This window comes from Ciconia boyciana, chromosome 12, assembly GCF_034638445.1.
Source record: "Ciconia boyciana chromosome 12, ASM3463844v1, whole genome shotgun sequence".
Taxonomy (NCBI): Eukaryota; Metazoa; Chordata; class Aves; order Ciconiiformes; family Ciconiidae; genus Ciconia; species Ciconia boyciana.
This window is the reverse complement of record NC_132945.1, coordinates 8,876,421-8,889,849: the sequence shown is the minus strand read 5'-3', so window position 1 is coordinate 8,889,849 and position 13,429 is coordinate 8,876,421. Positions and strand designations below refer to the sequence as shown.

The 13,429-nt window shown below is 49.3% G+C and overlaps 1 protein-coding gene across 1 annotated transcript in view; it reads right to left on the bottom strand.

The window, feature by feature from the left end:
• The window catches only part of MAP7D3 (MAP7 domain containing 3), a 45,354-nt gene extending 44,424 nt beyond the window's left edge, over positions 1–930 (bottom strand). Inside the window, exon 1 of the mRNA XM_072877336.1 lies at positions 762–930. Within this exon, the coding sequence (XP_072733437.1) occupies positions 762–849 (88 nt within the window). The 5' untranslated portion in view covers positions 850–930. The remainder of the gene's footprint in view (positions 1–761) is intronic.
• Between the last annotated feature and the right edge of the window lie 12,499 nt (positions 931–13,429).

Here is a 13,429-nt window from a genome sequence, read left to right as displayed (position 1 = left end):
TGATATTATTAAGGACCTTCAGTATAAATAGGCACATAAAGACACTCGAGGACAAAACCAAAGCAGAGTTTCTTCAGCGCTCTTAAGAAACCAGTTCAAAAAAGTAAAAAAAAAATTAAAAAATTAAGGCATTATCAAATCTGTGATTAGGAATCAATGCCACAGACTCCCTGCCTTCTGCACTTGGGGCTGGGAGCAGTCATCGGACACATCGCTGGGACAAACCATCTGCAATAGCTGCCAGCCTGAATGCAAGAGCCACCAGAGAAACCCGCAAGTTCAGATCGTCAAGAAGCAGTGAAAAATGGGAGATTCGTGTAACGAAGCAGTCCTGCAGCCGCCGCTGCTGCTGCCTACGAGCTGCGAGAGGTCCCGAGTCAGCAATTAACGCCTCGAGGCGGGGGGGGGAAGGACTCGCCGCAGCCTCACAGACCCGTCCGGGCCGGCGGGCGGGGAGAGGGGCTGGGGCCGGGCAGCCCCGGCGGCGGGAGGCGCGAGGCGCGCCTCTCCCTCAGCCCGCCGCCAGCCGGACACAAAGCCCGGCGGCCTGCGGCGGCCCCAGATCCCGCTCCCGGTGCCCCTTCCCCCCCGCCCCGGGAAGGGGGCCGGGCATACTGCGGGGCGGCAGGCGAGCGGCAGGCACCCGGCCCCAACGGCAGGCCGTGCCCTTGGGCTGCCGGAGCGCGGGGGTCCCCAGACCCCCCCCCGACCCCGCCTCTTTCCTTCCCCTCCCGGCCCGGGGCCGCGCTGCCCGCTCTCACCCATCTGCTCCCGCAGCCCCTTCAAGGAGGAGGAGGAGGAGGAAGAGCAGGAGGGGGGGGCCGCGCCGCCGCCACCGCCCTCCGCCATCTTCAGCGCCGGGACGCGCGACTGCCGGCCGGGCAGAAGGGGGACGCGGGAGCGCAGTGCGCAGGCTCCGCGCCGCCCGGCAGCGCCGCCGCGGGGGAGGGCAGAGCAGCGCCGCGCCGCCCGCCCGCCCGGCGCCGGCCCCTCGCAGCGCCCGCTCGGCCCGGCCGCTCGCCGGGGCCGGGCAGGGCGGCGGCGGGCGGGGCTCGCTGCGCCGGGGCGTAGCGAACCCCGGGGCTGCCCCCGGCTGCGGGGGCGTCGCGGGCCTCGAGCAGCGGTGGCGCGAAAGGCGCTTTGCTCCCCCTTGCTCCGTCCCGCCCCGAGCCCGCCTGGGGCGGCGGATGGTGAACACCCGCGGAAAGGGGCCTCGAAGCCGTTAGAAACGGCCGCTCCACGGGAGCCGGCGTGGTCCCCCCGCGGGCCTGGCCCTAAGCGGGGGGCCAGCACCTCGGGCCACTTCAGAGCGGGACGCGGCCCAGCCTGCCGCTGCGGGCAAGGCAGATGGTGACAACTCAACTACCCGTAGGCCGGTGCGTGGGGGGTAATTTACGGCCCCGCAACAACTGCACACGTTATCCCGCCATTAGCGATGATGAATCGCCTTCGGATAGAGAGGTCTCAAAGACAGAGCCCTCTCGGCCAGCTGTCCTGGGTAATGAGCCATAATAAATGGTCTGTCTGTAAACTCACTTTCCCCACAGAGGCTCAAGCAAAGGGGAAGCAGGGTAAATTTTCAGATGGTGCACCAAGTTTTAGTCTCAACTTGGGTGGATCACAGTTGGGGATGGTTCACCGGGGATGGTTGAGCGGAGTTACCTTGCTGCAGCAAATGCAGTGTTGGCCTGAAGCAATGGAAAATATGCACAGCTGGACAAGCTCGCAAGGGTTGTAGCTGCCGGGTGCTGCAGACAATTTGCTAGGCTTGAGGGGCCCGTGGTCTAAAGGTGAAGCGCATCCTGGGATTTATTGCTTCTATGGCCGTTTAGGTTCACTGGGTTAAAAAGAAAACAGCCACAAATGTACGAGTGGGGTTGTACCCGCTGCGTAACTGAGCGCTCACTGGCTTCTGACAGGGCTGAGGGTTAAGTCCTGCGTTTCAAGCACTACTGGTTTTGTACGTGTTTCCAAAAGAGGAGTGAGGTAAGGGTGAGGTGGTCCTGCCAGTCAGGAAAAAAATTACTCAAACCCCATTGAATGAATTGCCAGATATTGTTCTATGTTAACTTGAATTTGTCACCTAGTTGTTATTTTGCTGCCTGCTTGGTTATCAATGAATTCTGGAATAGTCTCTTCTTGTTTTGCCTCTGGGTTTATGCTCTGGGCAAAGTGAGGAAAAAACAGCAGCCATGGTCCTATTAAAGGGCAAGTTCTTTGGGCCTCATGCAGAAAACTCCCTTTTGAAGTCATAAATGGAAAGTTTACCCACAGAGGGTCCATAAACGGCAAGAATGCAGAAAAAGTAGCAGTAAGATCATGTAGTGTTTCAAGAGAGTAAAAAAGGAACCTTTCAAAAATTCAGAGCAGAGCTCCATTTCAACCTGAATATTCAGACCACAGACTTTCCCTGTTCTTTGTTTCTTGTTTGTTATATTGGCTTTCCCCACTTTAGCATGTGTGTACAGAGAATCCTTTGTCCGTTGTTTCCTCTCAGTGTTAATAGAATGCCAATTATTGTTATTATTTAAAACAAAAGGGCAGCTAAAGGGGAAAAAAACACTAAACATTCTGTGCCAAATTTCCCAAGTTTGTGTTTATAATATGTAGTAATAATACCTTGCCACTTAGCAACCTCAATGTGCTTTATACACATGCTGAAATTAAAGTTCACCATTCCACTGAGAGACATTCAGGTGTTATCCTCATTTTACAGATGAGAAAACTGAATCACTGAAATCGAAGTCTCTAGTTATGTCATGAACAAAGCAGCACAGCAAAAAAACCCAGCCCAGATTTCTGGACTCCTTTTTCTGTATCCATGTCTTCTTCCATCTTCCTTTCATCGACAGCTGTCAGAAAATATCACCAAAATGGTTGATATTGATTCTCTACAGCATGAAGTACAATAGGCGTGGTACAAAAAAAAAACGGTCAAACTACCTGATAGAATGTAATCTTTATGTTTTTGCAAGCTCCATAAGTAATGTGTAGTTATGAGGCTGTACTTTCCATATCTGTAAAAATAAAGTGCTCATGAATGTTTTGGGGTGCCTTTGAATTTTGATTAGGTTGCATTTATTTGCCTTAACTTACAGAATTTCTTTAACACACTGTGCAATAAAAGGAGTCAGTGTCTATTTATCCATTTTTGTTCCTCTGAGAAAAATGAGACAATTGGCATGGGAGGAATCACTCCGCTGAAGGGAACACTTACAAATGGAATGGGCAGCTAAAATTAATTTTCAAATGAGCTGGTATTTTCTGTTCTTTCCATTTCAACAGACACGTACACAAGTGGTCTCAGTGCTTGCAATTTAACACGTCTGATATTCCGCACATGCAAAGCTTCAGAGTAGAAGGTATAAATTACAGGAAGCGAAATAAACTTGAGTGTTGCACACTCAGGGTATTTGTGGTGGGACAGTGGAGGCTGTAAACTTAAAATGAAAAGGCCAAGCACATACAAATTCATGAGAGGTAAAAGGACTCTTGAGGTAGAAGTGGGGCATTGTCCCTTCCTGCTCTCCATATATATCCATACTGCTTGATATGCATGTCTTTTATCTTAGGCACACAGGAACTGAGCTGAGAAAATCTGCCCCAATGTGGAAAATGTGTTATCTTTTTCTCTGATGAGCAGTTAGGAATGTTTGAGCTAATGTTTCAGCAATTGTAACTGTAACTTCCATCTTATGTCATGTTTAACCTTGTTTCTCAGATTTTCAGTTTGGTCATGCAATTACTGCTTATGCATTTTTAGTGGAACTTCATTAAAATTTTGGCCTTGTGTGGCTTCAGCAGCACTTGCAATCATCTTTCAATTTTGCAGCATTTGCAGATTTGATTGCAGTAGCTGATTTATTCTAAACGTTTAAAGACTCTCCTTTTTTCCATTGTCCCTGTGGAAAAATGAATAATTTAATTTTACAGTCATTTCTTCTGTCCTTTTAGTTTTCATGTGATAGTTTCTGACAAATCTTTAAAAAATGTTTCAGGCCAAATCATGGATGGGTGCATATTGGCATTATGAGATGAAAATCAACAGAGCCCTGGCACTGCATGCAATTTGAGATTCCAGGGGTTTTATACTATCCATTTCAGCTTAAGAAATACTGAAATTAGTTGAAATAATAGTAGCTGAAATTAGTCAAGTAGAAGCTTGCTCATGTGATGACCCAGATTAAAAAAAAAAAAAAAAAAAAAGCTAGTTCAGAAAATACTTAAGCCATCGGTAGATCCGGGAGGGTGTTAGAAGAAGCACCCACTCATTAATCTATTTCTTACCCTGTTTCCCAAAGTATCCAGTGTTACACAGTATTAGATGTTGTGCTTGAGTGGACTTAGTCTGAAATCTGGTATAACAGTTTTTATACCCTAGTGCAAAAAAACAGCCGCCAGATTTTCTGTGAGCCTGCAGATGCTAATCGCTTTGATCATTGAAGTACCTAATAGTAAAATGTTCATGTGTATTTGTCACGGAGGTACACTGAAACTAACTCAAACGAGGGACAAGCTCAAACAACTTTATTTCACAAAACAGCCAAAACCACACAACAGAAACCAATGAGAAACAGGGGTAAACCGAAACCGGTCAACACTCCAATAACATTTAACACATAACAGGTTCGAGGTGTCAGTCAGGTGTTGCTACTACACGGCAACACACACAAGGACGATGCTCCAAAGTGCACACACACCCCCCTCACAAAGGGGGAAACTCTCTCTCTTGGGTACCCAGCAGATAGAATCGCCCACCTGGGAGGGGGGTGAGGGCTCCCTCAAGGATCTGTCCAGAAGAAACCACTCACCACAGGGGCTGAGGGCACTCAGTCCCGGGAAGTTTCCTCAGGCAGCATCCCAACCCGAGGGGACGGGTCCCGAACACAGGCCCGCTGCTCCGAGAAGACCACGCTCAATGGATCTCCGGCGGTGCCCCATTGATACCCTGGGTGAGATCTGAGCTGTGGTCATAATTGGTCATGATCTAGAAGCTTCTCCAAGCCAAGGCACCTCACTGGCTGTGGACCCCATCTGGCTCCTGCCTCTCCTGCTCCCCTGCCGAGGTGTGTAAGGGGCACGGCAGAGCACAAAAAGCGCAAAAAGCCGGTGATCGCCATGCCAAAAGCCCCGATCGGAGCGGGGGGGTGAAGCGTACCTGTCACACAATCCAGCCTGTGATGGCAGTCATGATCTGACCCGTTTCTCTGGAGTGGTGGTACAGTCACCTCTTGCCTCCAAAGTTAAAAGGGGGCACAGTGTTGCTGAGTTTAACACCCACTGTGGATCATCATTCTTTCAGTGTCTTTCAGCTCTTACCAAGGTATTGTTAGCAACCAACCAGTCACCCCACAATAAACCATCAACCATGTAACTATATCCAACATTATAGCAACAATTAACAATAGCAACAGGCGAACATATGACCACCATCCTGGGGTTGTATTGGAACATCTAACATACGGCTAGGGTTTTGGGGGGGAATATCAATTGTATGGGTCGGTTTTAGGGGCATGTCAGTGTCACAAGCGGGATTCAGGGTAGCATTAGTTTCAGGGGTGGGTTTTAAGGGAGTGTACTTCACGGTCGACACGGATTTCATTATGGTGCTCTTAAGGCAGCTTATAACAATACAAATTACAACAATCACAATTATGATCATTATCAAAGACTGAAGGAGGCTAGTTAGCCACCCCGACAAAGAAAACCCAAACGCGTTAAAAACCTTCCCCAACCAATTAGTCCCTAGTGCAGTAGCCATTTCTCTTGTGTCTTTAGCTATCTTCTTCGTCTTATTCATGTGTTCTTGTAGTGGCACCAAAACGTTTGGGATGTGGATGCAACAGTCGTCTACCGATAGATTCAGCCTTCTGCATATGCCTTTCTCCTTCAATAGGATTAAGTCTAACACGGCTCAGTTTTGAATAGTCATCTTGCTGTTTTCTTGTAATTGATGGTTTAAGAAGCCCATGCTGTCATGCGTAGAGTTTCTTAGCACCTGTAGCTGTAGGCTCAGCTCTAGAATAGACTGGCTGTTTCGCACTGGAGCGATCCCCATTCCAAAGATTGACTCTAACCACCACCCAATCCTCGTTGGAGCATTTTTTCACCCCTTCTGTACATCCCTTGGCACGTGATCCCATCATTGCCGTGGTATGAGCCCTTCCCGGTAGATAGGACAGAGGGAAAGCACGGCTAACATGCAGGCCAGTTTTGGGATAGTTGGGTGTAGCCGGGAATACAGGCGGCCATCAGAGCACGCCCACACTAAATTAGGAGGTGCAGAGACAAAGGATGTTCAGCACGAACCTGGAGTGGTGGTGAGGGGACGACAACAGTCTTTTTTATGGCAATTTAGGACAGACAGACGTGAATAGCTGGTATTGCTGCATAAGCAGCCTTGTACCAAGACATCTTGGGCTGGTGGATATAGGCACAACACGGGCATCTTATCTATATTCCTACACCCAATTTCCATTTGGCAGTCCCAGAGTGGAGATTCCCTTGCTGGGTGTGCCTTATCTTTTCCCCCATACCAACTAGTGTGTAGGTGTACCTGGCCCATGTGCAATTGAGCGGGCAGTCGAATGAATTGTTATTGCACGTGCTAGGGCATTTGTTACTGTCTCTGTCAGGATGTTTGATACACCAAGAAGCATTCAGTGGCTTGGTATACACTAGTGAGTGATCATCAACGTTCCATAGACATCCGTGTTCAGTGGTTCCCCATGGAACTTTGGGACAGGGTGTGGTGCCGTTGACGCTCCACCCTGTGGCTTTATGGGTCGGTTGGAAAACGTAATTGCATTTGGCATCCCATACCGAACTAGCATTTATTGTGCCTGGTGACCAACTATAAATGATATGGCTATAGCCTATGTCTCCTATGCTCTCCCAGAACTTCCAGCTATAATTGTTACATTGGCCCCATGTTAATTCAAGGGCTAGTGATATGTTGATGTCCTGTACGAAAATGGGTAAGGAGTCCTCCGCTGACCTGCAGGTGTGTAAACAGACTGTTACCGATGTCAGGTTCATTATTTGCGCAAATCCTACCATCATCTTTGCCACTACGTTGTCATCCAGGTCTGAGTCATCTGCATTGTTGTTGTTGCCATCAGTAGGATCAACAGAATGGTCCATCCCTCCATTGTCCTGTAAGAGACTACAAAAACAAAAGGGCCTCGATCCCCTTGGACTGGGCAAAAGCCCAGAAGAAGCCTAGAAGTCAGGGATTATCCACCAAGCACTAATACAGTGGGTTTTTCTGCTCCCGCCCAGAGCTTCCCAGGCATATAAGCCTCTGGGTTTTGCCAATGTCATGGGTACAGTGCCAATTTGAGATAGTTTTACCATTACAGGTTGGCCCACATACATCCATAGTGGGAACCGGTCCCTTTTATCGTCTGGTATAGGGTCATTGCCCGTTAATGGTCCCGCAGGACAGAATGCTCAAATTTTGGGGTTACCATAACTTCACCAGCAGTTGTTAACAATAAAGACCACTTGTGGTAATCGCCTGTCCCAGCTGTGGTGTGAGACATCAGCATGTCTTTTAATCAAACCATTGGTCCACTCGACTGTCCCATTGGCCTGGGGATAATATGGTGTATGGAACACCCATTTGATGCCTTCCCCTCTAGCCCAGTCTTGCACCACGGTGGCCGTAAAATGCGACCCATTATCACTTTGAATGCACTCAGGGGTGGGTAAAACACTGAACCATTCACGCAACACTCGCACCGTTTGGTCCCCAGTGGCAGCACTGACAGCTGTAGCCACCAACAGCCCTGAAACCACTTCCACTCCTACCAAGATGAACTTCTTTCCATGAGATGGTTTTAATTGCCCAACATAGTCAACCTGCCAAGTGCTCCAAAGGGCTTTGCCCTGTCTGATGTGCTGGGCTGGGGCTTGGTTCAGGTGGTCGGCTCTAAGCCTCATTCGGCATTGTGGGCAGGCCGTGAGGGCTGCTTCACATGTTGCCATAGACACTGGCCACCCCCAAGACCAGCACTCATAATACAGATCCGCCTTCCCAGAGTGGCCTCGTCTAATGTGTAGCCGCTCAGCTAGCTGTTCCCACTCTTCCCGTGTGCCATCAACCACTCTGATTTGAGCTAACTGGTCAGCCTGTTGGTTCCACTCAGCAGCTGGAGCTCCACCTTTCGCATGCCCTTTCACACAACCCACTCTCAAGGGACGTGACCTGCCTATTTCCTATAGCCTCTGCCCATCTTCAGCCCTCCAGACTCTAGTGTGACCCACTTCCCACCGTCTGGATTCCCATTGCATATCCACTCGGTGGCACCCTTGTGAGTTTCAAAAGAATCGGTGTGAATTGTGGAGGCACCTCCTTCTGCAGCTGATAAGAGAGCACACGACTGCCCTACCTGAGCACTACCTTCCCCCTCCTCTGTCACTGGTGGTCCGGTGGCAGTTCCCACTGCTGCTGCCTTGTGCTGCCACTTCGGCCCCACTCCATGGGCTGGCGCGTCGGTGAACCGCACCCCGTGAGTCTGAATCTGGGGTTAGCTCAGGCGCCTCTTTAATTGGAAAGGGCTTATAAGGCAAGCTTAGCAGGGCTGGGTCAGGGTTTACGGGTTGTTGGAACTTGGAAACTTTGGCAGTTTTCCTTTTATGGAAACTTCTCCTTTAATGGTGACAATTGACTGACTCCCTCCAAATAGGCATACCATTCTCATATTGTGGCCTTCTGTGCCACTCCCTCAGGAGGGGCGACCCCTTAAAGATTGAGTTTAATAGAGGGAAAGGGCCTTGCACAATAATGTCCTGTGACATACGCAATCTCTCCGCCTCCTTAACTGCCCTGGTGAGTGAGATAAGCCCCTTCTCCCACTCCGAGTATCGCTGTTCAGTTTCCTTGAATGAGGTGGAAGAAAACACTAGAGGTCTGGCCGGCCCTTGCAGTCCCTTTTGGAATACGCCACAACAGGAGGCACACTCCGCAAACCCCCGTTCCACCCTCAGCGGGTCTCGTGGGTGTAGCGGGCCTAGTTTCTGGTAGGTTTTAAGTTTGTCCTTTAGGACATTAAGGGCCTCTGTATGTCGAGGGGTCCAATCCCATTTCCTGTTCTTTCGAAGCAAGTCATATAGAGGGCAGGCAACGACCAAAAAATCCTGGTGTTTCCTCCAGTACCCCAGTGTGCCCAATAGATGTTGCAATTCCATTTTGCTATTTGGGGTCTTCGCCCTCTCAATGGCCGATAGGACATCATCAGGTACCATGATAGCAGGACATCATCAGGTACCGTGATAGCTCCTGCTATCCACCAAGCCCCTAAGAATTTGATTTCCTGCCCAGGACCTTGGCATTTGGAAGGTGGAATATCTAACCCATTTTCTGTCAATAAGTTCCAAATAGTTTCGACTACCTGTCCAACCTGTCCCCTATTGTCTTCACCCACCAGGATGTCATCTATATATTGGTATATGTGAACGTTCGATGGCACTTTCACAGTGTCAAGGACTGCAGCCAAGGTGTTATGAGCGATAGTGGGAGAGTGTTTGTACCCTTGCGGAAGCCAATTGAAGGTGTACTGGGTCCCCTCCCAGGTAAAGACAAATTGGGATTTGTCCTCCTCCATTAGGGGAATCATGAAGGACATGTCTTTGACATCTAAGGCAGCCATCCATGGATGGGCTGCTGCTTGTATTGCAGTCACCACCGAGGTTATGTTTGGCATGGCAGCCGTTAGTGATGGGGTATTGCTATTCAGTTTCCGATAATCAATAGTTAGTCGCCACCACCCATCAGGCTTGCGAACCGGCCAGGCTGGGGAGTTATAGGGAGAATGGGTGTGGGTGACTATTTGCCTTTTTTTCAAGATAGTTGATGACTTTCGTGATACCCCGTTTTGCTGTGCTTGGCAAGGGATATTGGGAAACACAGGTTACTTTGGATGGTGGCAGAGCAGGAGCGGACTGCAAGGTCCTAATGCGAGCTGCTCCCACTCCGCGGCTTCTGAAACTCCACAGGCCGCCATTGGGCAGGTGCTTATCTGCTAAAATATCAAACCCCAATATGTTTCCCTTATAAGGGCTCAGAGCGACCTCCACAGCCGTCATCCGCTTCTCCCCAGGAAGCCAAAACTGGGTTCGGGCTAAAGGGCACCTCTCTGCTGCACCCGTTACCCCTATTATATTGATGACTTTTCTTGATGGTTTGATTCCGGGCTTGTCGGCTTGCTGCTTGTTTAGGACACTAATTTGGACTCCTGTGTCAATCAAAAACTCTAAACTTATCCGCTTCGGACCAACGGGGATATGTACATAGGGTTCCTTAGTGGCGGACCATTGACAGGAACTTACCAAGCAGGTTGGGTGGCCTGAACCCCAAACCACGACTTTTAGTTTTTTAGTTCACTTAATTCCCCTTGCAAAGATGCAAAAGGGTTAAGGTTCTGCCTCCCGTTTTGGGGGGCGGGGGTGCTGGCATCTCCTTTAAGTTCCTGGTCTTTCCCTCCAGCAATTCCACTAGCTTCCTATATGCTTGGTGGCCTGCCCATGTAACAGCACTCGAGGTACCCCCAACGCTAACGCCTTCCAGCACAAGTCGTTCCACTCTGATCCGCCAGCTCGATCCGACTTGCTTCGGAAGGGTTCAGACTCCCTTGGCGGGGGGGGCTGTCCAGGATGAGGCTCGCAGCTGGCTTGCCGGACCCTTCTGCTCCCGTCTGCATCGCCACCTGGATCCATCCACTCCATGTCACACCTGTGGGTGGCTATACTATGCAGTGTTTCGGCCCATGTCAGCACATGTGCAGGCGAATTGGGGGGGTTCTGCCAATTCCCTTCTATAGCCGTCTGAAGTCTCTCTCTAAGGGACTGGACATGTATTTTTAAAGTATCTGGTAACCCCTAATGAGAGGCCTGAGGTGGGCAGGATCTACCGGTGCAGCCATTGCTATGCCTTGCTGCTCGCTCTCATACATTGCCTGTATACAAGCAGCCTTTTGTACCCCTTCTGCCAATTCCGACAATCCCCTTATCCAAATCGTAATAGGCTCCCCTCGCTCTTTGGGGTCTATACTGGGCCAGCCCAGTAAGCCACCTGAGAAGTTATAGACTGGTCGCCAGCTGGCCCATCGCTTAAAAATAAACTGGGTCCCCAAAACCCTTGAGTCTTATCATCACTCAATAATATCCAATCACCTCTGGTAAGCAAAACATGCCACAGATATTCCATCTCTGTCTCACCTGGTTTGTGTGAAAACTTAACTTGCAAATGACTGAGCTCAGGTCCTGTCCATGGGGTGGTACGGACAGTAGTTTGGGGATTCCCACCCCGTGAGTCCATATGCCTCTCTCTTTTGATAATAGATCTTACATCCCTGTCCTCTACCTCCTCTGTTTCATCAGCACTAGCTTGATCAGAATCTCCCCAGATGTCCTCATCCCAATCCTCGGGATCTGTTCCTGCAATCAACTTCCAAATTTGGACAATGCTGGGGGGCTTTTTTGTGTGGGTTAACATAATTTTGATCTTTCGTTCTAGTAAATGTATTCGCTCTCTCTCATAACACCACTTTTAAGCATTTGATCTGTAGTTGACACTCAGAATTAACCTTTTCCACCTGCCTAAAATACTGGTACTGGTCCTGCTCTTGCATCAAGCAGGCACCCAGTATGGCACACATGGTCCCTTTGCTTCTGCCATCTCGCTTGCTTCCACGGCATTTCTCTATCCTTTCTACAACAGACTCAGGTTCACACCACTTCTCCTTCACCCATTCCACTCGTAAGGGAGAAGGGTCACAACCGTGCCTCCGTAACAATCCCTCCATCGACACTCTGCTTGCTGCGTCGATTATAAATGTCACGGAGGTACATCGAAACTAACTCAAACGAGGGACAAGCTCAAAGAACTTTATTTCACAAAACAGCCAAAACCACACAACAGAAACCAATGAGAAACAGGGGTAAACCGAAACCAGTCAACACTCCAATAACATTTAACACATAACAGGTTCGAGGTGTCAGTCAGGTGTTGCTACTACACGGCAACACACACAAGGACGATGCTCCAAAGTGCACACACACCCCCCTCACAAAGGGGGAAACTCTCTCTCTCGTGGGTACCCAGCAGATAGAATCGCCCACCTGGGAGGGGGGTGAGGGCTCCCTCAAGGATCTGTCCAGAAGAAACCACTCACCACAGGGGCTGAGGGCACTCAGTCCCGGGAAGTTTCCTCAGGCAGCATCCCAACCCGAGGGGACGGGTCCCGAACACAGGCCCGCTGCTCCGAGAAGACCACGCTCAATGGATCTCCGGCGGTGCCCCATTGATACCCTGGGTGAGATCTGAGCTGTGGTCATAATTGGTCATGATCTAGAAGCTTCTCCAAGCCAAGGCACCTCACTGGCTGTGGACCCCATCTGGCTCCCGCCTCTCCTGCTCCCCTGCCGAGGTGTGTAAGGGGCACGGCAGAGCACAAAAGGCGCGAAAAGCCGGTGATCGCCATGCCAAAAGCCCCGATCGGAGCGGGGGGGTGAAGCGTACCTGTCACAGTATTCAACTTCATTTATGTTGGAGTCTCACTGAGTAAGAGCTAAAACATGAAAGCAGGAGGATTAGATGTATCTATGCATTTATATCCACGCATAGGATTTTGAAAAATTATGAAAAAGTATTTCAAAATGTTCTAAATCCAAAAGCGTAAGACATATGTTGTGACAGATTATAGTGGGTTTCCTGTGGTGAATGTAACTGCCATGGCTGATGGAAAGAAAATTAGTGGCGTGAAAATTACTGTAGCTGTCCAATCTTCTTTCCAAATGGACTTTAACTGCACATTCTTGATTATTACTCAACTGCTGGGACAAGTACCTGCAACAGTCTGTTACTAATATATCTATACTCTAAGGGCCTCATTTCTCAGTCTTGGCTCAAGTTGACTTGTATTTATCTGGGTGAATAATTCCTTAGATGTAGATTTACCAGACTATTGCTTAATATAAGAGATACAGAATCAAGCCTTTAGTTTGTCCTTGGTCCAGTATGTTTATTAGTTACCTGGATGACAGAATGGAAAGCATCCCTATAACATTTGTATGCACTGCTGATATGTTAGAGGACAAGCTTAGAATTCAAAATGAGCTTGAAAGTTAGAAATGCAGTCCAGGAGAAAATGAGGATTCATAGGGACTGATGCAAGACAAAACATTTAGACAGAAATAATTAATTGCAGGAAGACAAGACAGAGAACAGCTTGCTAAATAGCAGATAGAGCAGAAAATAATCTGGGATGTCACAAGCTGAGCATGAGTCAACAGTGCCGTGGTATTGTGAAAAGGGAAGCGCCCTGCCTGAGAGCACGGGTGGAAGGGTAGCCTCTTGGACATACAGCAGTCCCCCACTCAGCTCAGCGACGGTAAGGCATCAGCAGGACTACTGTTGGGACACTGC